General features: G+C 42.4%; 3 protein-coding genes across 3 annotated transcripts in view; 2 read left to right on the forward strand and 1 right to left on the reverse strand.

Moving 5' to 3' along the window:
• The window catches only part of LOC115382176 (NACHT, LRR and PYD domains-containing protein 3-like), a 1,518,151-nt gene that overhangs the window by 539,686 nt on the left and 951,386 nt on the right, over positions 1-27,079 (forward strand). The gene's annotated exons all lie outside the window — the stretch shown is intronic.
• The window catches only part of LOC115382197 (NLR family CARD domain-containing protein 3-like), a gene marked incomplete at its 3' end in the record, with an annotated part of 1,183,065 nt that overhangs the window by 66,171 nt on the left and 1,089,815 nt on the right, over positions 1-27,079 (forward strand).
• On the reverse strand, positions 496-25,647 carry LOC115382245 (NACHT, LRR and PYD domains-containing protein 3-like). Its single transcript, XM_030083960.1, has 9 exons — positions 25,441-25,647; positions 20,394-20,787; positions 18,030-19,866; positions 7,839-8,012; positions 4,695-4,868; positions 2,861-3,034; positions 2,604-2,777; positions 2,471-2,517; positions 496-2,275 (listed from the first exon to the last, which is right to left on the reverse strand). Exons 2-9 carry the CDS (start codon positions 20,668-20,670, stop codon positions 1,725-1,727), a joined length of 3,408 nt encoding a protein of 1,135 aa, XP_029939820.1. The 5' UTR covers positions 20,671-20,787; positions 25,441-25,647; the 3' UTR covers positions 496-1,724.

The following is a 27,079-nucleotide window of genomic DNA, read 5'->3' on the forward strand; positions in this document are numbered from 1 at the left end:
ATCAATTTAGTATAATAGCAGTCTCAGAAACATGGTTTAATGAAGACAAAGCTATTGATTTTGCGTTAAAGTATTACAATCTAAATTATGTAAACAGAACAAACAAAGCAGGAGGAGGAGTTGCTATATATCTATCTATCCATTTACCACCACTTATCCGGGACCGGGTCTCGGGGGCAGCAGTCAAGCAGAGATGCCCAGACTTCCTGTCCCCAGACACTTCCTGCAGCTCTTCCGGGAGGATCCCAAGGCATTCCCAGGCCAGCCGAGAGACATGGTCTCTCCAGCGTGTCTTAGGTCTTCCCCGGGGTCTCCTCCCAGTGGGACATGCCCGGAACACCTCCCTGGGGAGGCGTCCAGGAGGCATCCTAAAGAGGTGCCCGAGCCACCTCAGCTGGCTCCTCTCGATGTGGAGGAGTAGCGGCTCTACTCCTACTTCATCAAGCTGCCGTCAAGCTGATTTCAACATTGACTTGATGAATCCAAATAACCACACAACTGACGAGTATATAAGTAGGATGTAGTATGAGTTTATATCCAGCCATTACAAAACCTAGCAGAATCACATTGCACAGTGCTACCCTCATTGACAATATTTTCACAAATAATATGGTATCTACAAATGTCAGCGGCCTGTTGATCTGTGATAGAACTGACCTGTCTTCATACTGTATGATGACAATGCTAACAATCACAAATCACCTCAAAATATAGATATAAATGAGTAAGAACTGAGGAGTCGATCAATTTACTTTATAATGACCCTTTAGAGCAAGATTGGAATGTTGTTTATAGTCGTTGTTATGTGGATGGTGCTTTTGATATTTTTTTTGGAAATTTTCAGTTCAGCATATCATTAAAACTGTCCAGTCCACCAGTTTAGTAGAATTAATACAGCTGTAAAATGTCCGTGGTTAACCAAAGGTTTAAGAAACACTTGTAAGAAAAAAAAAAAACTTTTATAAACAATTCATTAGACTAAGAACTGAAGATTCCGAACACCGATACAAAATATATAAAAACTAGACTGATATATTAAGAACTCGTAAAAATATATATATATATATTATACCAACTTACTAAATAAAAATAAGAGCAATATTAAAAAGGTTTGGGGAACACTTAATAATGTAATTTAAGGTAGCACAAAAAATAATTCATATCCAAACTATTTTATTGATAGAAACACTCTGCTCTATTGGCAACTTCTAGTCACTTGTTGAACAAACACCAGATGGAAAAAAGAAGAAATCAGATGTTACGGCCCTGGGGCCGTCTTGTGTCTGAGTGCTCTCCTGCCTTGCACCTCACCTCCCTTGTTCCAATCAGCCATGCCAGGTGGAGCCAATCAGCCTATCAGCCACAGCATAAGAAGCTGGAGCTGCTGCCAGTGGGCAAGTGGACCAGTGGACTCTGATCTCCTGCAGCAGCATGTCCTGAGCCAGCCTGCTTTTAATTTCTGCCCATTGTTTCTTTGGTTAATTTTTGCTAGTCTCCCCACCTTTTTGCGCACCACACCTCTCAGCTCCACTGCCTCCTTTTTTGCAACCTCCTCACCCGGAACTGACAACAGCTGATCGTGCCCTCGGCACGTAACATCAGATCTTTGGTGGAGGTAAAGTCCTCAAACCTTTCAGAGAGGCCCCTCCCACCTTCTCATAGCTCCATCCCACCTTGTGATAGGCCCTTCCCCTCCCAGCTGTCAGGGGCAGAGACCGTCCTTCCTACAGAAGACACAGACTCACTGAGGATTCATACCAACAGAGGGTAAATCCAGCAGTCAGGGGTTCAGTGAATGTGGTGTTGAAGGTGTAGAGGTGGAGAAGAGAGTCAGAGGAGACTCTGAAGAAGGACAGAGACCCAGCAGGACAGTCCACATACACTCCTACTCTACCAGAGGAGGAGGAGGAGGAGGAGGAGGAGGAGGAGGAGGAGAGGGACGTTTTTCTGTGATTGTGAATGACATAGTAACTGTCATGATAGCAGTTGAGACTCCAGGACTGATGATTCCCTCCAAACAAATACTCCTCACCTAGTCCTTTCCTTTTGATTCCTCTGTAACTCACTGATATGAAAACAGTTCCGCTCCACTCGACCTCCCAGTAACATCGACCACTCAGATCATTTCTACACAGCAGCTGAGGCCAGTAATCTAATCTGTCTGGATGATCAGGATATGGCTGCATTTCCTCCACACGTGTCACCTTCCTGTTGTTGTTGGACAGTTTGAGGAATGTGTTCATGGAGTTTTCATCCAGCTGAAGTTGAGAGAAATCTGATGGAGACAAAAAGAGAAAAGTCCTGATGAGACACATGTGATGGATTTGTTGTTTGTGGACTTCCTGAAATGTTGTTGATGGAGAGAAAGTTTGAAGAGGACACTTTTTGTCAGGCTTCTCTTGTCAGTAATGTTTGAATGAATCCAAAGCTTTGATTGAAAGACAAACGGACAGTGATGAGTCCAACTTACACTTCCTCAGTCCAGGTTTGAGCCTCTGCTGTCCACCATGGTCCACCCTGCAGGAAGAGAGACAGTCAGACAGGAACACTTATTGAATGTCACAAGAGACACAAGCCCATGAGCTCCTGCTGTGTGTCCATACCTGAGAGTCTCCAGTGAGCAGTGTGGATCCTCCACTGCCGCTGACAGCTCCTTCACTCCTGAGTCTCCTGGATGGTTGTAGCTCAGGTCCAGCTCTCTCAGATGGGAGGACTTGGATCTCACGGCTGAGACCAGAGAAGCACAGCCTTCCTCTGAGACCAGACACCCTGACAGACTGGAGACACAAACATGGCTGCATCAAGTCAAGAAGGAAGAAGGAAGATCCTCCACATGATCAAGCAGCAGCTGGATCCTGACCTGAGAGCTTCCAGTTTACAGTGAGGACTCTCCAGTCCAAGAGACAGACGCTTCACTCCTGAATCCTGCAGGTCGTTGTTACTCAGGTCCAGATGTGTCAGACTGGAGGACTGAGAGCTGAGAACTGAGGACAGAGCTCCACAGCTTCTCTCTGACAGACCACAGCAGCTCAACCTGAAGAAGAAGCAACAATGAAAACCACATCCATGTTTGTCATGGACTCAGTTCTACATCTCTGACTTGGAGCATCACAAACACTGTGAGTGGAAGATTGAGGGCTGCTGCTGTCCGGCTGATCTTAGACTGGAAATTTTAATTTGCCACGTCCATGGCCAATTGTGGCATTTAGGCGTAGTCCTCTCTTGGAATGTGTCTGCTTCGTGCTAATGGCAGGTTCCAAAGTGTCCGTGCTCCTCTGCATGCCACCAGCAAAACCAGCCCACAAGCTGCACTCTTCTGTTCCTCACTCTGAGTATGACTGTCAGTAACATATATCTGTAATAGATTTATTTTTCACTATCAATTCGACTCTCTCACGTCTCTCCCGTCACCATTTTTTTCCATTCTCTCCGGTGTGCAGTCTTGAACCCTCTTTTTTCCCATAAATCTAGCCAATTACAGCAACTGACTATGACAGACAACAATACAAACCAATGATAATGACAGATTAAAAAAAATGTCATCAGGTGCCTTTAAACATAGATCCAAACGGCTTAGACAGATTTTGATTCTTCTATGAACTCTATGAAATGATTACTCCTCTACATCCATGAATTAAACACGTATAAATTACTAAAACACTGATTAATGAAACAAGATCAATTTGAAATACTTAATGTTCCAATTGACTCCATTTTGAACTATTTTACATTACTTTTCTCTCCATGAAATATCTCCTCTGGGTTAACCCTTCATTTTCCCAATGGGCTATAATTGTCATTTCTGGCAGTTTACAGGGCCAAAGATGTGGCTTTTCATGCAGTGTTTCATATGATTGAAATGACTTAAAACATTTGTTTTATTTGCAATTACATAGAGCTTTGTTGTGTGTGATCGTTTTTTGTCAGCCCATGAATTTTGCAATACCATAAAAACACACTTTGTGGATGAATTCAAAGAAGATTGGTGTGAGAGAAAATGAGCTGCCTGATTTTGAGGAACCAGATCAAACTTATGACATTCCAGTGTTCTGTGTAAAAACAGGGTTTAATGGAATCTCCTGTTGATTTCCATTGCGTTGAAAGGTTGAGTTCCATCATATCTGTTTGGATCATGTATGTGCCACTGCGCTTCAGTCCTGCTGCTCAAGTTTTCTGTGATACTTCAAGATTTTATGCTGTCTAACTCATACAAGTTTCATATTAGAAATATTTTCCTAGGACTGTTTGTGGAATTATTGATATATTATTCATTCAAGTTCATAAATTGTACAAGTTTCAGTTGGATTTACTCCTTGGATAATGGTAGAGAAAATGTCAAGATATTACAATGTTCCATTGAGATGTCCTACAGATGTTCTGCAGATTTGAGGAGGAGAACAGAGAGTGGTGGAATTTATTTAGCGATCATGTCAGAACCTGAGAGTCTCCAGTGAGCAGTGTGGATCCTCCACTGGAACAGACAGAAGTTCCACTCCTGAGTCTCCTGGATGGTTGTAGCTCAGGTCCAGCTCTCTCAGTTTTGAAGACTTGGATCTCACAGCTGAGACCAGAGAAGCACAGCCTTCCTCTGAGACCAGACACCCTGACAGACTGGAGACACAAACATGGCCGCATCAAGTCAAGAAGGAAGAAGGAAGATCCTCCACATGATCAAGCAGCAGCTGGATCCTGACCTGAGAGCTTCCAGTTTACAGTGAGGACTCTCCAGTCCAAGAGACAGACGCTTCACTCCTGAATCCTGCAGGTCGTTGTTACTCAGGTCCAGATGTGTCAGACTGGAGGACTGAGAGCTGAGAACTGAGGACAGAGCTCCACAGCTTCTCTCTGACAGACCACAGCCGCTCAACCTGAAGAAGAAGCAACAATGAAAACTAGATGATTGTTTGACATGGACTCAGTTTTATGGGCTCAATATAAAAAAAAAAAAAAATGGCCAGAAATATCTCTTCCTCTGGTTCTGCTGGCCACGGCACCCCGCCAAACAGCCACTCACACCACAGTTCTCTATATTTTCTGTTCTTGAAGAGTTTTTCATGTGAACTTGGGAGACGTCTTGTACTCACGAGATGTTCATTATTTTGGGCACAAACATAGTAAACATGATCTTTTAATTGAGTGGCCACAAAAATGCCTTTTGTCAGTGTATCATTTTGTGGGTGGCACCCAGTAGGAGGGGCTTATGGAAGATAAAGCAGCCATTTTCACTGCTGACATACATAGATCAACAGAATTTGCAGTGTTTGACCAAGCAGAAAGAATGAGTGCAGGAACTGGGAGTGCAAACTGACTGCTAACATATTGCTGTGTTTCTTATTCTTTTCTCTTTTTTTTTTTTTGTTTCTTGGCTGTGATTAAGGAGCAATGGAAGAGCTCAGAAAAAAAATATTCTGCAAATATTGCAAATACTTTCTTTTGATTCAGACAGCAGCTGGCCAATCTGCAGGTTGTCTCATGCTGTCGGGCGGGCAGACTGTTGGTTGCTGCATGGAAGGAGGCCGAGGAGGCTCCCCACGCAGTGGGTTTGGTTTGTGTTTTGGATTTTTTTGTGTTTTTGAGTTTTGAATAAGAGCATGGACAAACTGACCAGGCTGGCGTCCTCCCTGCAGGCGAACTCAATTACAGGCAGCAGACTGCCACAGTTACAATGTCCCATTGAGAGGTTTTCACATGTTCTACAGATGTGAGGAGAACAGAGAGTGGTGAAAATTACTGAACAGTCATGTTAGAACCTGAGAGTATCCAATGAGCAGTGTGGATCCTTCAATGGAACAGACAGAAGTTCCACTCCTGAGTCTCCTGGATGATTGTTACTCAGGTCCAGATGTGTCAGACTGGAAGACTGAGAGCTGAGAACTGAGGACAGAGCTCCACAGCTTCTCTCTGACAGACCACAGCCGCTCAACCTGAAGAAGAAGCAACGATGAAAACCACATCAATGTTTGTCTTGGACTCAGTTTTATGGGTTCAATATTAAGACATAAGTATTTTGCAGATGTAAATGAATGTTTGCAGAAAGTGTCAGAGTTTGTATTTGTACATTATGTTTAGCCATCCCGCAGACACCGCATCCACGCCGTCCACACCACATTTGCACATGCACATTCACTAATAACGCAGCGGTCATGGAGACTGCTACAGATTAAATGTGGGACCACGAATCAAAAAAAATTGAGAACCTTCTCAATTTTTTGGCAGACTGTTCACATGGTGTTTTTAAAACCACAGATAAATGCCGTCGTTGCTCAGAGTCGGTGAAGGGATGTCATGCATCATGGAAACGGTGTTGTGTTATGCCACGGTTCAGCGTGATCTCGTTGATATCTGCATTGTCTCGGACAGTTTGGGATTGATCTAATTTAACAAAAAGATCTTTTGGGTGCTCTGCTTTGTGGATTGCCCCGCACGGCCGCATATGCGCATGTTAAACAGTGTAAAACGCGTGGGAATCATCACTGCTACCTGTGATCTAGAGGAGGATGGTACCTGAACTGCAGAATGATGGAAGAACCTATACTGTAATGTATCTACTGATTGACAAAGAAGAATAAAAGCAGTAAAGAAAGTTTGCAAGGTAGAAACGACAAAAGGAGGAGAACAAGTTGATTGCAGATACTGGAGACTGATCTGGCACCGGTCAGTCCAACCTGCACCTGCAAGTCCGCATTCAGACTGTCCGACTCAGACAGTCTGGAATGTGGCAGAGTGGCCAGGATATGCAATGTATTTAATCATGTTAATTTACCAGTGTGCTTCACTGCAGTACATTTAAAAATGAGGAGAGACATTCACTTGATGGGTCAAGATTACATTCAGCTGCGTTAAACCCACTTTCTCTCCTCCCTCTTTGACACTTGTGCCGGTGGACGGACTTGGCTGTGCCACTCTGCACCGCTCAAGAAAATTGCAAAATGTTCTGGACACACTCCATTGATGGGCTGCGCTGAAAGTCCATTTGTGCTGTGCTCATACCAGGTGCACTTTACCAAAATAAGGACTTCTGAAGTAATGGTTCCTCTGCTGTGATTAAGGAGCAATAGAAAAGCTCAGAAAGGAGCAAAGTCTTCTCTAAATATTGCAAATACTTCCTTTGGATTCATTTTTCAAAACCTTGCAAGTATCTTACATCACTGGAGTTGGAGTGGTGAAACAAACAGAAATGGTCATTTTCAATTAGATCATGTTTTTTGAGACATTTTCTGGAAAGAACTCCCTCACATTAGTTCATGAGATGTCATCAGAATGACCCAAAACATATATTTTAAAATATGATGGCAGGTTTTGAGGAGCCATATCAAACTTGTGACATTCCAGTGTTGTGTGTAAAAACAGGATTTGATGGAATCTCCTGTTGGTTTGATGGGATTTAGTTTAAAGGTTCAGTTCCATCCTATCTGTTTGTATCATGTGTGTGCCACTGCATTCAAGTCTTGGAAGAGTTTTCTATAATGCTTCAAGATTTTAAGTTATCTAACTCATATAAGTTTCATATGAGACATATTTTCTAAGGACTCTGTTTGTGGAATCGCTGTCTTATTGTTAATATAAGTTCACAAATTATCCAATTTTCATTTTGTACAAACAATCGTATAACTGGCTTTACTGTCACAAACATGACTGGCAAGTTCTGAGTAAAACAGACATAACTTTTACAGGATGTATCATTATCTTTTCCATATGGGTGTGGTTGGACTTTCTGGAAAATAGTGTGGAAAATGTCAAGATGTGACAATGCTCCTTTGAGAGGTTCTTCAGATGTTCTGCAGATATGAGGAGGAGATCAGAGAGTGGTGCAAATTATTTTACAAACATGTCAGAACCTGAGAGTCTTCAGTGAGCAGTGTGGATCCTTCAATGGAACAGACAGATGATCCACTCCTGAGTCCTGCAGGTCGTTGTTACTCAGGTCCAGATGTGTCAGACTGGAGGACTGAGAGCTGAGAACTGAGGACAGAGCTCCACAGCTTCTCTCTGACAGACAACAGCCGCGCAACCTGAAGAAGAACCAGATGCAGATGTAAATGAACATTTGAAGATAGTTTCAGAGCTTGCATTTGTACATTATGTTTAGCCATCCCGCAGAAAATATGTTGTCAGAGAAATTCACATTTGTGAAAGTGTAGAAAATAATTAAAAATGATTTTTCTATTTGTGGACCAAAGGGTCCTTTGCAAACATGCTGTTCACAGATACAAACGCAAAACTACGTGACACTGAAGTTATGGTTCAGACCAGCTATTGTGAACTTCCTGAGCAATTATCTATATTTTCCAACAAGTCCTCCAACTCCAACGACTGCGTTGGTCATTAATTCATGCCTCAAATTACGGCCATGGGTGCGTTTTAATATGAAGCGCCTCGTTGTGGCCATGTAAACAATGTCACAGACACACCACGGACTGACTTTTTGAGATTTTTTTTGTAATTAGCAGAGCGACTTACACCTAATAGTAGTTAAATATGACCACAAATACGTTTCTCTGCATTGAATAATGATAATCAGTTTTATCTTAAAAATAAAACACAACCTTTAAAATAGTTTCTGAAATACCTGAAACGATGAACCACAAAAAAAAAAAAAAAAAAAAAAAAAAAAAAAACCCAAACAAAACAAACAAACAAAAAAAACCTATGGAATAGAGAGAGATCTCTGTGTTTTGATTTACACAAAGCTTCTCCAGAGACAAATACACACTTTATCTTCATAGTTTCCACTCGGTTTATGGATGTGATCTGCAGTTGTTGTTTTTTTTGTTTTTCATTTCTAAGTCCTGCACTCATGAGATGTTGATCATTTTGCACTCATACATGGTAAACATGATGTTCTTTTCATTGAATGGCCACAAATATGCCTTTTGTGAATGTATATGTGAATGTAATGAATGTTTGTTTCTTGGCTGTGATTAAGCAATGATTGAGCAATGGAAGAGCTCAAAAAACAAACTAAAAAAATATTGAGCAAATACTGCAAATATTTTCTTTTGATTCATTTTTCAAAAAACTTGCAAGTATCTTACATGACTGGAGTTTGTAGAGCGGTGAAACAAACATCTGAAACGGTCATTTTCCATGACCTCATAGTTTTTAGACATTTCCTGGAAAGAACTCTGTCACATCAGTTCTTACGTGATCAGAGCATATATATATATATATTTGCATGGAGGTTCTTGGTCACTCCGGCTACTCATGCTGTTCATCTTGTAGCCATGCATTTCTAGGATAACTGACGCTGTTGCATATATCAGCTGACTGGTCTCAGTGATGGTGCTGGTAGGGATAGTAAGCAGTGCTGTGTTCACATCTTCTAGTAGAGATTCCGATGGTACTTTATCATTACTTAGTCTTGGCAGCCAGGAGGGTGTTGAGTTCTCCCAGAACAAGACCCAGTCGTAATTACAACAGCACATGTACAGGCAAGAGTTGCCAAAATGAAGAGTTGGACCGCTCCAGGGCCCGACAAGATTCACACCTACTGGATTAAGAAGCTAACTGCACTCCAGTGAGCAGTGAGGCTATACACCAAGAGAAAGGAGGGAGGCCGAGGACTCGTGAGCATCAGAGCCACTATCCAGGAGGAAACCAAGAGCCTTCACGAGTATACCAAGAAGATGGCCCCCAGTGATGATCTGCTAAGTGAATGCCTCAGACATCAAAAGCCCAGTAAGGATGAGTTAGAGGAGCTATCATGAACAGACAAAGCCCTGCATGGCATGTACCACCGACAAATTGAAGAAGTGGCTGACATTGGAAAAACATACCAGTGGCTGGAAAAGGCTGGGCTGGAGGACAGCACAGAGGCACTAGTCATGGCTGCACAAGAACAGGTCCTGAACACAAGATCAATAGAGGTCGGGATCTACCACACCAAACAAGACCCCAGGTGCAGACAGTGCAAAGAAGCCCCAGAGACAGTACAGACCATCACAGCAGGGTGTAAGATGCTGGCAGGCAAGGCAGACATGGAACGGCACAACCAGGTAGCGGGCATCGTGTACAGGAACATATGTACCGAGTATGGACTGGAGGTCCCAGGGTCAAGATGGGAGACACCTCCAAAGGTGGTCAAGAACAATCGAGCCAAGATCCTGTGGGACTTCCAGATCCAGACTGACAAGCAGGTGATGGCCAATCAACCAGACATAGTGGTGGTGGATAAACAGCAGAAGACAGCTGTGGTGATAGATGTAGCAATCCCAAGTGATGGAACATCAGGAAAAAGGAGCAGAGAAGCTGGAGAAATACCAAGGGTTGAGGGAAGAGATAGAGAGAGTGTGGGGTGTGAAGGCAACAGTGATACCAGTAGTGATTGGGACACTGGGAGCAGTAACCCCCAAGCTGGGAGGATGGCTCCAGCAGAGACCAGGAACAACATCTGAGAGCTCTGTTCAAAAGAGCGCAATCCTAGGAACAGCTAAGATCCTGCGCATATCCCTCAAGCTCCCAGGCCTCTGGTAGAGGGCCCGAGCTTGAAGGAGACAGATACGATACCGCCAGGTTGGTGAGAATACAGTTTACATATATATATATATATATATATATATATATATATATATATATATATATATATATATATATATATTATAGGGATGTGCGATACCACTTTTTTCCAGATCACTACTGAGCATGAGTACTTCATCTTCAGTACTCATCGATACCAAATACTCATACCGATACTTTTGATACATGAAATTTTAAAAAAATGCAATGACAGATCATGTTTGAAAAATAACTTTTATTTCTAAAAAAAACCAGAAAAAAACAAAGGCAGAACAGCCACTATGTTTAAGTCCAAAACAATTGTCTGAAAAATAAAACGAGCAACTCTTTGAGTTGTACTTTAGTTTCTTGGTCTTCTGCAGAGTTTACCGTCAAGTTGGCTGCGGGAGTTTTTTTTTTTTTTTTCCCAGCACAACAGCGTCAGCCTCTGGTCAGACTCTCGTCTACATGCTTCGACCTCAAGTGTTTCAACAAATTACTAGTGGTAAATGAACAAGATTGCGCACCTCCTCTAGCAATTTTAGCATAGCAGTTAGCATTCTGTGAGGCGAGGCTCGTTTTTGCTTATATAAAAAAAAATTCCACACCAGCGAAGTTTTGGTGAGACGAGCAGCCGTCCTCGCGGATTCATTCCTGTTGTCTCTGCACTGGATGTGACGCTCATGGAGAAGTCAGCCCCCTGCAATGTCGCACCCAGCGCCTGTCAGCGCCAACTCCCAGGCTGTGTTCGAAACCACATACTTACCTACTACTCATACTAACTTATTGAGTATGCAGTGTGTTTACACTGGCAGTATGCGATTTTGAGTATGCGAGAAGTTCCCGGATGCATACTGCATTCGCCAGAAATGTTGAGTAAACATCGTGTGTTCACTACTCATACTGAAATTGCCCAAGATGCAACGTGACGGACATTTGAATAAACTTTATTCAGTTCACAATGACCGTTTCTTCATGATGTACATTTAGCAAGCTGAGTATGGTTCTAGATTTAATCTTCCCTCCATTGTTTGTGCTCATAGGTATGTCATATTACGAGCTTTCTGATTGGATTGACAATGATTAAAAATAGTTAAAAAAAAAAAAAAATAGTTACATCTGAGAACAAGTCCATGCTGAAAGCGACCATGATGGACCGAAGACGGCGAGCCGATCTTTGTTGAAGAGCCGAAAAAACTCTCCGTCGGTAAAGCATCATAATTGTCATAATAAGTGGTCCATTAACGGGACACCGGTCCAAACGGCGACGTTAAGCGAGATATATTGCTGAAAGATTGCCTTCTTGTTTTCAAAGTAAAAGCACAGATTTATCACTGAGGTTTTTTCGTATGAGAAAGGGAAAGGGGTGCTTTATTTTGGTGAAAATAACCGGAAGTGCGTTGCTCACTGCGGCTGGCTTGAATTTCGCCGAATTCGTCTGAACAAAATCCTAAACGGCTGATATTCGGACAAATAAACGACACACTCGGGCTCTAAACGACCACTTTGTCGCCTAATTTAAAAAAAAATCTCGATGAAGTTATACATTTGACGAGTTTAGAGCTAAAGTGAAATCAGCTTTAGCAGATCGAGTTCTGCTCATGGAAGAAGTGCAATGCATTGTGGGTTATTATGTAGTATGCTGTAGTGTAAACGCTTCGCATACTGTTTGATGGACTGAGTAAGCAGGATGCAGGATGGATAGTATGAGTATGTAAGGATGTAGTAGACAGTATGCGGTTTCGAACACAGCCCCAGAGAGGAGGGCTTCTTCTTATTTCATGTTTAATGGCAGCTTGCATCCCATTCGGTTGCACTACCGCCATCTGCTGGTGGGGAGGGCTTACTATGCCTGGGATTTTCTCGCCTTGAGTATTGGCGGCTGGCATCGCTAGTCTTCAAGTGTACCCGATACTTTGAAATAAGGCCAGTGTCAGCCCGATACCGATACCTGGTATCACTAATATATATATATATATATATATATATATATATATATATATATATATATACATATACATATATATATTTGTATGTATATGTATATATATATATATATATATATATATATATATATATATACATATATATGTATATATATAAGATTACACAGGCTTTTTTCTTTTTTCGTACTGTGGTTTATGTCAGTCAGTCTATGAATTTTACAATGGCTGTATGAAAAACACATGTTGTGGATGAAATGTGTGAATGAAAAAAGATTGGTGTGACCAGATCAAACTTCTGACATTCAAGTGTTGAGTGTAAAAACAGGACTTGATGGAATCTCTTGTTGGTTTGATGGGATTTAGTTGACCGGTTCAGTTCCATCATATTTGTTTCTATCATGGATGTGTCACTACACTCAAGTCTTGTGAGAGTTTTTGATAACACTATCAGATATTAGGTTGTCAAATTCATGTAAGTTCCCAAATTGCAATGTTCATTTTGTTCAAATTTACAAAGGATTTTATATCTGGTTTGACTGTCACAAATATTATTAACAAGTTCCATATAAAACTGACATGACCTTTAGAGTGTATTGTTATATTTTCCATATGGGTGTGCTTGGACTTTCTGGATAATAGTGGAGAAAATTTCAAAATGTTACAATGTTCCATTGAGTAGGGTGACCATACATCCTCTTTTACCCGGACATGTCCTCTTTTGAGAGGCTATTTGGTATGTCTGGCTGGCATTTATAAAGTCCTTTAAATGTCCAGATTTTTGAGCTTGCCTAGCTTGAGCGCGTCAAAGACCAGTGTATTTATCTTTCAAGTTGAATGGTTCCTTTGGAAACACGCTCTGAGAGGCGGAGTTTGAGCCAAACCCCGGAACATGTATTTCCCCTTCACAAATTGGTGCAGAGGTGCTCCACGCTCCACACTCACTGGTGGACTGACAGGCAGGTAGGCACACTGTGAAAGAACACAAACAGAAAGAAAATGCCGAAACGCAAATGTCATTTCACTGATGAAATGGGAAAAAAGTACCCCTGTTTTCGTCCAGGTCGAGACAAATGGGAGGCAGAATGTACAGTCTGCAAAGCTGGGATTTATGTCTCCATGGCTAATAAAGGTATCAACGACCTGCAAGCCCATATTGCCACAACAAAACACAAAACAGCTGTGCAGGGTGAGAGCTCGAGTGGAAAAGTCACCAAATACTTTGTGACACCTGGCAAAAATGAAGACATGGTGAATGCAAGCAAGGGTGCTCTGGCATTCCGTACAGTCAAACACCACAACAATTACAGGTCGATGGATTGCACAAGCAATTTAATGAAAAAGGCATTCCCAGATTCAGACACTGCAAAACAATTCTCAAGTGCACGCACCAAAACAGAGACCATTGTCAACAGTGTTATAGCACCACACTCTGTTGAAATTGCACTGGAGTCACTCAAAGAAATTGAGTACTGTGGCACTTCTACAGATGGGAGTAACCACAGGCCAGCAAAAATATTCCCAATAATAATCCAGTTCTTTGACTGGAAGAAAGGTGGTGTACAATCAAAATTGATTGAGGTAAAAGACACACCTAATGAGACAACTGACACAATTGCACAGTACTTGATTGATACATTAAAAAAAGCTATTTGTCAGAAAAATGCATTGCATTTACTGGTGACAATTGCAACACAAATTTTGGAGGAATCATATGTGATGAAGGAGGGAAGAATGTGTTTGCAAATCTGAAGAGATTGCTGCAGAACAATACTGATGGGTGTGGGTTGCCCAGCACATATTGAACAATTGTGTTCATCATGGTCAGACACACTTAATGTGGAAATAGAGAATATCATGTTCAAAATCTACCAGTATTTCCACACTTACACAGTGCGCACTGAGAATTTGAAGGAGTACTGTGAGTTTGTTGACATCCAATAGAGAGTGCTCCTTTCCCACAGCAAGACACGATGGCTGTCATTATTCCCTGGAATTGAGAGGCTGCTTCAGATGTTTCCAGCATTGAAGTCATTCTTTCTGTCTCAGGAAAAACCACCTGTAACGATCAAGAGGTTTTTTCTGAAAATGACTTCAGTGAGGTTTACCTCTGGCACATGCACTCACTCATGAGTGTGTTCCACTCCCACATTCTGGAAATGGAAAGGAAAGACAGTTCCATTGTGGAAGTGAAGAACATCCTAGACAAAGTGCACACTATGCTGGAGGAACGCATGAGAAACAGCTTCATGTCCTTGAAAGTGAAGGGACTACTGGCACAGAGGCATAAAGAAGGTCTTGGTCAAGAATGTGACAAGTTCTGTGCAGATGTACAAGGCCTGTACAGTGCATGCCTGCAGTACCTACAGAAGTGGATGAAGCCCATGGAGGAATTCACCCAATTCATGGGGCTGGATCTGAGTGAGCCACCAAATTGGAATGATGCTGAAGTCTGCATCAAGTACCTAGGAGAGAAAGGGGTGCCAATTGATGATGCAAAATGTTTTGATTAGGTCACCAATCTCTGGAAGTTCACTGAAAGCAGCATTAGTGATGATGGAGAGTTCAAAGGTCTGCAAGTGCACAAGAAGTGGTCCACATATTTTCAGAAAGCCAAAAGCATAGGCTGTTACTAAGAACTACTGAAGATTGCACAGTTTGTCTTTGCCCTTCCTTCTCACAATGCAAATGTTGTGAGGGTTTTTTCATTGATTCAGAGCCAGTGGACCAAGGAAAGAAACAAACTGTTGAGTCACTGAAGGGGCTGCTATTTGTGCAATATAATTTCCAAGAAATGTCTTGCAATGACTTTCACACCTACTTGATGAGCAATCCAAAATTGCTGAGAAAAATAAGCTCTTCAGCTAAATATGCTTAGGCAGAAAAGGAAGACAAGGAAAGAGACCAGGGAGACAAGGAGGATGACCAGGGAGAAGAGGAAGGCCAGGAAGACTAAAGAAAAGGAAAAAGAAGGAAAAAAAGGACTGTTGACTTGAGGCATTATTTATAAATTTTTTTTTCATTTGCCATTAGACATTATTTTGAATAATGGGCTAACTGAACATTGAAGAATAGGCTACCTCTCTTTTTTCTTTTTGTTTAATATTTTCAGGAATTATTTCTATTTTTACATAACTGATAATTGGGAGATTATTTTGAAGAATAGACTAGAGCATGCCATATTTGTGTGTGACTGATTACACTGTTTAGGTGAATTGCTTGAAGTTAATTACTATATTATTTATAAAGCAACTGTTTGTGAGTGTTCTGGGCTATTTTTCAGTATATCACAGTAAAGTGTTCTTTTCTGGGGAATTCAGAATATGTTTAACTGAGTTATATGCACAGAAAGCCCCCTGACCCACAGAAAACCCCTAAAACAGGGGGAACAAAAACTGAGGTTTTTTTGCGCGCAGGCTGGAAGTGTGTCCTCTTTTCAGAGAAACAGAATATGGTCACCCTACCATTGAGATGTCGCACAGGTGGTGTGCAGATGTGAGGAGGAGATCAGAGAGTGGTGGAAATTATTAAACAATCATGTGAGAACCTGAGAGTCTCCAGTGAGCAGTGTGGATCCTTCACTGCCGCTGACAGAAGTTCCACTCCTGAATCCTGCAGCTCGTTGTTACTCAGGTCCAGATGTGTCAGACTGGAGGACTGAGAGCGGAGAACTGAGGACAGAGCTCCACAGCTTCTCTCTGACAGACCACAGCTGCTCAACCTGAAGAAGAAGCAATAATGAAAACCAGCTCACTGGACATCATGGACAGAATTTTATGGATTTAATACTAAGCCATAAGTATTTTTCAGACGTAATGCTTGCAAGTCATGTCAGAGTTTCTATGTTTCATTGTTTTTCCAACCTGCAAATTTTTTTTTTTTTTTTTGAGAAAAAAATCACATTTGTGAATATTTCGAAAATAACAACATGTTTTCAAAATGATTTGCTTTTGTGGAAAAAGAAAAAAGTAGAAGTTCCTTTGCCAACATTCTGTTCACGGACACAAACACACAACTACATGAAAGACTGAAGCTGTGGTTGAGAACTTTGTCCTTGTGAAATTGAAGTGTCCAGTTTTATTTCTGTCCTCCCACACTGCAGGGGAGCAGAGTTTCAGCATGAGTTAAAAACATGAAATGAATTGTCTCTTGATTCTGGTTTAAAGCAGAACTATGCAACTTTTTTACCCCAAAAAATGTTTTTCAGAATCCCTGTGGGGGTAAACAAAGACTTGGCACCGTGATTCGCCGGTCCCTCCACTCCTCTCGGGGTCTGTGTCCTGAAAACATTCAGAGGATCAAACTTTCAGAGGATCCGACCCGACTACATCTCGCAAGAACAAACCTGCTTCACGGCACTCATACGGCAGTACAAGTATAAAAGCGCATAAAACAAACATGAAACCCTCGCTAGCATTAGCAACGCCACTCTTAGGTGCTCACGGATGGCAGAACCAAAAAGACAGAAAAAAACCTTTGTCTGACGAGTGGGAAAAAAGGAGATGCGAGTGGGATGCTGGCTGCACGCGGGGTGGGGGGGGGGGGGGGGTGGTGATGCGGCGATCATTTTACAACAGTGAGGTTTCACATGAGACCAGAAGGGGGAGCGCGAGAGCAAAAGTTGCATACCTCTCCTTTAAAAAGTGTAAATCAAACAATCTATGATGTGTTTATTAAACAGAAGTCTGAATGACATTGTGAGTCAGAGAACTGTTCAAAACTATATCTGCTCAGTCTGGAATCAAATGAGGCCACAATGAATCTGATCACACTAAAAGGTGAATTAAAATGAGGACCAGTTGGAGCTCCCAATCAAAGAGAACTTCATCATGGATTCACAGCATACCGACCGCCGCCCCAATCCTCCCCCCATGGGATGATTCTGGCTTCTTCCAGAGGACAAACACTCCAGACAGAGAGACCTGTTCCTACACAGAAGACACTCATGGACTCAGCTGCTGTTTGGACCACAATCACCACCTATTGACAACCAGACCCTGCATCACATGGCATTCTCAGGGCAATGGACTACAGATTACTCAGAACCCCCTCCGGAATGTCCCCCCAACCCACTGTGACCAGGAAGGACCAAGGGAGGGTTTCCCTGCTCCCATCCAAACAAAAAGACCCCTCTTGTTATAATCTCCAATGTCTGAGTCAGATGTATAATTTATCTGCTATCTGGACAACTCGTCACCCCTGATGTTCTTTTTTCGTCTTTCCTGGAAGGATGACACTGTAGCATCACACTCATTGCACAGTGGCCCGATGCTCCCACACATCAAACACCATTTTGTTAGTGTGCCGTACTCTTAATGACAACCTCTGTTCATCTTTAAGAATGTGCGGGGGCTTGAACACCATTTACTTCCTGATTGAACTGTTTAATTTCTTGCCATCCAATTGGATAGAAGTATAAAGATGAGGACAAAATTTGCAACTGAAACATCAGAGTCTTAAGAGCAGGACTGCACTTTGCATCTGTGGACAGGATGTTTGCAAAGGAACCTTTTTTTTGAAGGGATGTCAACACTTGGTGTATAATAATATTAAGCCCATCCCATTCTCCATATTTGTTCCTGAAGTACGTACAGAGCTTTGTTGGAGGCTTTGACCACTGGCAGCAGCTTCAGAAGAGCCTCCTCTGAAGCAGAGTATTTCTTCAGGTCAAACTCCTTCAGATCTTCTTCTGATGACAGTAAGATGAAGACCAGAGCTGACCACTGGCAAGGAGACAGTTCATCTGTGGAGAGACTTCCTGATCTCATGGACTGTTGGATCTGCTCCAGCAGAGAACCATCATTCAGTTCATTCAGACAGTGGAACAGATTGATGCTTCTCTCTGCAGACAGACTCTCACTCAGCTTCTTCTTGATGTATTTGATTGTTTTCTTATTCGTCTGTGAGCTACATCCTGTCTGGGTCAACAGATCTTGAAAGACACTCTGATTGGTCTCCAGTGAAAGACCCAGGAGGAAGCGGAGGAACAAGTCCAGGTGTCCATTTGGACTCTTCAAGGCGTTGTCCACAGCTCTCTGATGGAGATGGTGGAGTTTAGGTTTCTTCTTGAACAGGTTTGACCACTTGGAAGATTGTTTCTTTTCCATCAGGTTGATTCCAGAGTTGATAAAGGTTTGATGGACATGAAGAGCAGCCAGAAACTCCTGAAAGCTCAGATGGATGAAGCAAAATAAAGACTTCTGGAGGCCCTTCTCCTTTTTAAAGATCTGTGTAAACATCCCTGAGTACTTTAAGGCTACCTTGAGGTCAATGCCAGACTTTATAAGGTCATAAGGATAGAAGATCATTTTCCCCTCATCCAGCTGAGTAAAAGCCAGTTTTCCCAGAGACTCTATCATCTCCATGCTCTCTGGACTCCAGTGTGGATCTGTGGCAGCTCCTCCATCAAACTTGACCTTGTTTCTTTTTACCTCGGCCACCAGGTGACGGATATACACCTCAGTTAGGTTCTTGGGCAACTCTGCTCCCTCTCTGCTCTTCAGCTCCTCCTCCAGAACTTCAGCAGTGATCCAGCAGAAGACCGGAATGTGGCACATGATGTGGAGGCTTCGGGAGGTCTTGATGTGGGAGATGATCCTGCTGGCCTGCTCCTCCTCTCTGAACCTCCTCCTGAAGTACTCCTCCTTCTGGGGGTCAGTGAACCCTCGGACCTCTGTCACCATGTCCACACAGTCAGCAGGGATCTGATTGGCTGCTGCAGGTCGTGTGGTGATCCAGATGTGAGCAGAGGGAAGCAGATTTCCCTTGATGAGGTTTGTCAGCAGAACATCCACTGAGGTGGACGTTTTTATGTCAGTGAGGAAATCAGTCTGGTGGAAGTCCAGAGGGAGTCGACTCTCATCCAGACCATCAAAGATGAAGATCACCTGGAATTTCTTAAATTTGCAGATTCCTGCTTCTTTGGTTTCGTTGAAGAAGTGATGAACAAGTCCCACCAAGCTGAACTTCTCCTCCTTCACTACATTCAGCTCTCTGAAGGTGAATGGAAATATGAAGTGGATGTCCTGGTTGTCTTTGTCTTCAGCCCAGTCCAAAGTGAACTTCTGTGTCAGGACTGTTTTCCCAATGCCAGCCACTCCCTTTGTCAACACTGTTCTGATTGGTTCAGATCTTCCAGGTGGGGCTTTAAAGATGTCTCCTGGTCTGATGCTTGTTTCTGCTCTGTCTGCTGTCCTGGATGCTGCTTCAATCTGTCTGACCTCATGTTCCTGATTGACCTCTGCAGCCCCTCCCTCTGTGATGTGGAGCTCTGTGTAGATCTGGTTCAGGAGGGTCGGCTGTCCTTGTATCGCAACTCCCTCAAACACACACTGGAACCTCCTCTTCAGGTTGGACTTGAGTTCTTCCTGACACTCCTGAGATTTTGCTGAGAAATGAGCCTCTTGAGGATGGTATTCCTCCTTATTAACTTTTTCCAAGACAGAGAGAGAAAAAAAATTGAGTCATGTTGGAACTGCTCGAGAATAATTTTGTTTTTACAAACACACTCCCTACTAACACATCACCAGAAACTAGCAGATCTTATCTTTGACATTTGGGTTTGTATAATCACAGGTAATCAACTCACAATAGGTGTTCATTAAGAGGTTAAGTAATGTAGAATCATGAATCATTTCTCCTGTGTTTGTTTTCTCTTCAGCTCATTGGACTGTGAATGTCACACTGGGAGCAAAATGTCATCCAGAAACCATAAACTGATTTTCAACAATAACTACAAAGATTTGTCGTTTTTGTGAGAGAGAGACTGTAAGGTCAGATGTTGTTTTTTTTTTTTTAAACTAAGTATCAACAAGAGAAAAACAAAGAGATCAACCAGTGTAAAAGCAGAAGACAGCTTGTCATTATTGGTGTTTTTCCTGAAATGATTCATCTCTGTAGTTTCATGTTGTGCAAATGTAAGTTATGAGACCAAGTTTTAATATTTCCAGTGCTTACCTTCAGGTTGTGGGGTCTTTTTGGTGTGTTGATCCCATATATGCTTCTTTCCAATTTTCTCTAAAACCAGTGTCATGAGTTCAGGAGCATGATTGCTGTAGGTGTGGTGGATCTGACTCGCTGTGTCCGGCTTGTCCAATGTCTCCAGTTGTCCCTCTGGGATTGGTCTGCATCCTTCAAAGTCCCCGATATTGCTCAAATGGAATTTAAACCTTTTAAAGTCATCGATTAATAAATGATCCAGAATTCCCAGGAGGAATTCTGGATCTGAGCTCATCTTTGACCTTGTGAAGAGTCTGATTTATCTCACTGATGTTTCACTCTGTGTTAATAGAGTCCATGGAAAATCAACGGTGAGGTGCTGACATGTTTGATTCAGGTGAGATGTTTGACTCTGAAAAAACACAAAACAAGAATCCTCATGAGTTTCTCAACTCCTTAAACCTCATCAAGGCGAGAGAAAAAGCATCAAGAAGAAGCTGCTTTATTCCGTCTCCATCCTTCTGTCTGTCTTTGTTTTTAACTGCTGCTGGGCAATGATTAAATTTCCAAATCGCAATTAATCGCCATTAATCGCATTATGCGCATTGTGCAACATACAATGATGAATTGAAAAAGTACTCTGTAATGATCATCCTGTCCCCAGTTGCCCCTATTTTTTTTCAAGAATTTTACAAGAAGCATAATCTTGAAATAATAATTTTACAATTCATCAAATATGATTCATAATAACTTAAAATACCAAGTCTTTAGACAAGATTGCCCCCCCAACACACACACACACACACACACACACAGCCAGACAACCCTAACCCCAATACACTCACATTCCTACGTCATCCATCTATCATGTCCTGTGGGAGACCCCCCCAGAAGACAAGGGAACACCCAACCCCACATCCAAGCATCCATGTATGTATTTGGTCGTGTTAGATGACTAAGTGCAATTAAGACTGAGAGGCGAGCCACCGGAGGATGTAGTGATTGGAGCCACTGAGATGGCCAGCTCCACCACACCCAACTTGATAAGCCCGCCTCCCAAAGCCCTACGTGAATGAGAGCGGGGAGAGAGAGGGGTCCGGGGATGCCGCAGCATACCCGTCACCCAGGAGCCCCCCGATGAAAAACAAGGCCAGGAGCGCCACTCCCCCAGGACCAGGGCGGACAGCGACCATAGCCAGAGAGCCACCGACGCAGGGCAGACAGTGACCATAGCCAGAGAGCCACTGACCCAGGAAGCACACACCCATCATGCACCAGGAGGAGTGAAGGTGAGGACAGACAGGGGGCAGAGAAAGAACCCAGACCCAGGGCCCACCAACCCCAGGCCACCCCCCACAGGGCACCACACCTGTCCAATCGCCGACACATACATACTCATAGATACACACCCATACAGCCATACATACATACTCTCAGACACACACACACACACACACACACACACACACACACACATATATATATATATATATTTTGGGTGGCTGTGGTTCAATGGGGAAAGCAGTCATCTCTCAATCGGGAGGTTGTTAGTTAGATTCCTGTCTCCCACTGTCTGCATGTCGAAGTGTCCTTGGGCAAGACACTGAACCCTAAATTGCCTCCAGTGGATGGCCTGAGCGCCTTGCATGGCGGCTGCCTCCACTGGTGTGTCAATGTGTGAATGAGATAATACAGTGTAAAGCGCTTTGGGACTCCTGCAGGGGTGAAAAGCGCTATATAAGTGTCGTCCTATTTACCATTTACCTCGAAAGTGACAGATGAACTGTTACAGGTTGTTTCATGTAAACTGTAATCCGTTTCCCTCGCTGCTGAGGTGAAACACATGTGAGAAACCTGATCGCATCGAATTACACCTGATATCATCTGATAACACCTGATTACATCTGATCATACCTGATCACACCCAATTGTACCTGATCACATCTGATCCAATAACTGAAATGATTATAAATGGCTGTGTTGTACCTGCGCTTCATGAATAAAGCTCAGTTGAACTGAAATCACTCCTGATCACAGCTAACTGACCACAGTGGTAGAATACAAACTAGTGACACGGGCAGCTTGGATTAAAATCCTGGCCAACACTCAAAGTGATTATGTGTTTTATTTCTTATCCAAACCCTCTATTCTGATCTGATTGGAATGTTAATCAGATAAAGCAAATATAAACCAAATGAAGTGGTTATATGGTGGAAATTTAACCCAGTCCCATTTAATTAGATTTTATTAGTTTTGGTTCATGTAACCACTGTATTCATATAATAAATATAATAAAGTATACATATCATTATAGGAGGATATTATTCACACTCTTCAACTAACAGTGATCTTCATCTTTATAATATTTAAAAATTGTAGTAGATTTGATTAGATTATGAAGTCCATCTCCCTCATTAAATGTTTTTGAATCTGCTGTCTGTAGTTCCACCAAATCCAAAATGTCTAGTATTTGAGAGAAAAATAATGAATGTGTGTATTCTCTCAATCCTGCTCCATCTGTGTTCTTTATTGCTTTCATTAGTAGAGTAATAACTCATTTCAAATAGTGATCATTCATGAATGTTGGGTTTATAAATGTGTAACGTGATTTACAGAATGATTGTTCATCTATTATGACCCCAAGAAATCTGATTTAAAACATTCCTTCAATGTGAGGCCCTCTAAGAATATTAATGTTGTTTGATTCAAGATTATTGAACTGATTCTTTTCTGTGAAGTCAAACATTCGACTGTTTTCATCTGTGTTCATGATTACAGATCAGAACCAGAAGAGGTGTTGGTGTCAGCCGCCAACCACAAGCTGACGTTGTCCTCAGAGATGTTCAGGCTCAGTTCATGGTGTTGTTACTCCACTACATCTGTGTGTCTGTTTCCTGTTTCTGACCTGCTGACATTGCAAAATACATGTGGCAACATTGGTAGGCCATCAGCACATTTAGCTGCAAAAACAGCTCCATATATGGCTGTGTCTGAGGGAAGAGCTTTCTGAGACTTCTGTCAGGGTCCTGTGTGTCCTGTCTCCTGTCTGTCCCACCCTGTCCCCTGTCTAAGTCCTTCAGCACCACCTGTGGCCTGTGCTGAGTCTTGCACTGTTTCGTGTCTCTCATCCTCCTGCTGTCTGCACCGTCCCTGCGCCCCTCGTGTCCCACACTTGGGGTGTCCAGTCTTCTTGTTGTCCCATCATGTCCCATTTATTTCACCTGCCCAAGTGCATTTAGTTTAGTATCATGTGTTAGTTCATCTGATCCGTCTGTGATTGATGGGTTTAGTTCCTCTATTTTAGTGACCTGGATGAGCTGAGATTCAGCTCCTTCTGTTGTTCCCTGTGTTTCCTGCGTATCTTGAATGTTGAACTTGTTTGCTCTAAATAAAGGTGCAAGTTGGTTTTTAGGTAGTCCCCCCCATCTCTCTCTCTCTCTCTCTGTCTCTCTCTCTCTCTCTCTCTCTCTCTCTCTCTCTCTCTCTCTCTCTCTCTCTCTCTCTCTCTCTCTCTCTCTCTCTCTCTCTCCCCCTCTTTCTCACCCTCCCTTTCTCTCATGTGTGGGTGCATGTGTATTTATGTGAACCTCTGTATCCATGTGTACCTTTGAAGGATCAAAGTGTTTCAAGTTAAAATAAGTTGAATTCTGGTCTAAATATCAATTGCAAAAGTGAAAATGAACAAAACATATGTTATTTTGGAATGACAGGCTGAAAAGTGCTCTGTTCTGGAAGATTCTTCACTTCTTTCTCGAATGGCAAAATGGGTTTTTCATTTTTCACGGAAAGAACATGTCCTGCAGTAAGGAGGAGGGGGGGAGAACCGAGAGAGGAAACAGGAAGTGAGCTCAGTCTGTTTCTCAACAGAAGTCAGTGTGACTTCAACATGGTCTCACTTCTGCTTCTCATCAAAAACCAAAGCAGACGTACAGATGACACATCAACCCTCTCAGCTGAAGCCACACAGTACATACATATATATATATATATATATATATATATATATATATATATATATATATATATATATATATATATATATATATATATATGTATATATTTAATTTAAGTTAATTTATTTTAATTTTAATTAGTAATATATAATAATATATATACTAATAATAATTTTAATTTTCAAAAAGAGCTGAAATATCTTTTTACTGAGCTCATTTATTGGAAACAAGTATCGAACAGCACTAAAACAGTAATCAACAGTAGTGCAGTTTAGAGCTGGGGGATATATCGAATTAATTTGAATAATTTGATTTTATTTAAATCTCAACATCGAGTGTAATGTTTTCTGTCCCTCCGCCATTTTTAACGGATGCATGTAATACACACAGTCGCCATATCAGGAGGACTGGCGCTGTACCACAGACTACTGTCAGTACAGCGCCGTACCCCTTCACAGAAAAAAAGAAAAGACAAGGCTTATAATGGGAGGCGGCTTTTATGAGCTTTCTTCAAAGACGCACCCGGTCATTAAAGGGATACTTCAACATTTTGGCACATTGGCCCATTTAGCGCAATTCCTTAGTCATTTCGAACAGCATACTTACTTTTTGGTGAGGGCGAGCTGTTGTTTATTCTTGAGGTGAGTCGGGGAAGGTTTTCGGGACGGACACAATGGAAGTGAACGGTATTTTTGTTCCCCCTCGTCAAACTCATCAAATACACAATCCAACAACCCCAAAACACTTTGGTGGACACGTTATAATCCACACATTCACTACACTGTGGAACACCAACAAATAGTATTGTAGCGTTACGACACTGAAGCAAATACTGGGAACTACTTTTTCTTTTGAAATCACTACGCCCAGATGCCATGTTTAGGCGTCTGGGCGTCGTGAGAACTGTCTGAATGTGTTTCTGTTCTCATTCTCCTCCACCACCACCACCTCATCTAGTTCCAGCTAAAGAACATCCTGATCCTCCCACCTCCCCACAGGTGTCCATAATGTAGGCTGGACAGACACACAGACACACAGCCAGACGCCACACAGTCAGATCCAGTCCAACACAGCGTTGTGAAAGCTTTGTTGTAGCTGACAGAGATTCTCACCTGATCAACTCTCTTCACATCTTCTTCAGACTCTTCTGGAGAGAAGAAGCTGCTCTCCATCCCTCCTCAGTCCTTCTGTCTGTCTTTGCTTGATGTGAGGACGCCGTCTCACTGTCTCAACTCAGGGCTGAAACGTCACACTATTTCCTGTTTCCTACCAAAACATGCCCCCTTCCATAAAAAAAACAGCCCAAATCTCTACCTCTGCAGGAACTCATGTTAAAACTGTAAAACTATGATGCGAGTACTGAAGAGCACAAAATAAACACACAACTAAACCCAATAAAAAAAAGAAAAAAGGCAACAACAGCTGGTTCAACATAAACAGCACAGACAACTGTGTGTGAAGAGAAGAGGAGGGAGGAGGTCCAAGGGAGGAAACAGGAAGTGAGCTCAGTGTATTTCTCACATGGTCTGACTTCTGCTTTTCACCACAAACCAAAGCAGATGAACAGACACAGAGTTCACACAACACATCAACTCTCTCAGCTGAAGCTGGACTCTGTGTTCCACTCACTGTTATGTGACTCCACTAATCACTGGCTCTGCTGCAGGAGCTGCTGACCTGAGGTCAGTACCTCAGTGGTGCTGGAACCCCAGGTGGTCCTGGTGAGCCTTGGACCACTGAAGACTAGGTGAGGCTGAATCAGTCAATTTTTCTGTTCGTAGTGGAGGAACGCGGCACACTCTGGAGCACAGCAGCTAAAAACACCTTTTCTCGTCACGAAAGCAAGGGCTCAAATGTGCAGCAGAACACTAGTAGAGCCTTTGAGAGAGTTTATTAAACCTGTGTGTGTGTGTGTGTGTGTGTGTGTGTGTGTGTGTGTGTGTGTGTGTGGTGTGTGTGTGTGTGTGTGGTGTGTGTGGTGTGTGTGTGTGTGTGTTCATTCATGTTTATACTTTTTTTGTGTGTTAATGTACAAAAAGTATCTAGTATCTGTATTCACATCTTGATTCAGGACCCTTGGCAGCACCATGTTTTCATGTGTTCATGTGTCTTTATGTGTATGTGTGTGTGTGTGTGTGTGTGTCCGTGTGGTCCGTGTATGAGTGTGCATGTGTTGATGCTTGTATTTTTGGTTGTATAAATTAGGATTGCACCGATACCATTTTTTGGTCGCCGATACCATTGGCGATACCTGGCTGTGTAGCATCGGCCGATCCCAATACCCTGCCGATACCACGCTTAATTGTCAAGAACTGTCATGTCCTCTGCCTCGGCCACCACGTGGGGGCAGTGTTGCTGTTTTTCCTCCTTCTCCTCGTTTCTGTCCTCCCCATTTACTACATCCCGTATTTTTTGGGCCACAAGACGCACCGGAATATGATAATGTAACATCCAGCAGCATGAAAGGAAGACAAGTTTGGATTCTTAATGCGAGTTTATTAAGCTTCAGAACTTACTGTGGTTGAAACCACGTCAAAACTACAGCAAAACAACATCCATCCATCCATCCATCCATCCACGTTTATCCGGACTGAGTCTCAAAACAACAGTCTTAAAGAGCAACTAACCCCCAAATCACCTTTTTTTTTTTGCTGATAAACTGTATGAATGCATGTCTTATATTGTTATATTGTTGTCTACTCGTTTCTAACATTAAATTTACAATTTAGTGCAAACTTGTTTAAAATCCTA

The sequence above is a fragment of the Salarias fasciatus genome, chromosome 23, assembly GCF_902148845.1.
Source record: "Salarias fasciatus chromosome 23, fSalaFa1.1, whole genome shotgun sequence".
Taxonomy (NCBI): Eukaryota; Metazoa; Chordata; class Actinopteri; order Blenniiformes; family Blenniidae; genus Salarias; species Salarias fasciatus.

Coding starts and splice junctions, on each gene's coding strand:
- LOC115382245 (XM_030083960.1), bottom strand. CDS start 20,670: ATGAGCTCAGATCCAGAATTCCTCCTGGGAATTCTGGATCATTTATTA. Junction 19,867..20,393: donor AAAGACCCCACAACCTGAAG/GTAAGCACTGGA, acceptor TCTTGGAAAAAG/TTAATAAGGAGGAATACCAT. Junction 4,869..7,838: donor TGCTCACTGAAGACTCTCAG/GTTCTGACATGT, acceptor CTTCTTCTTCAG/GTTGAGCGGCTGTGGTCTGT.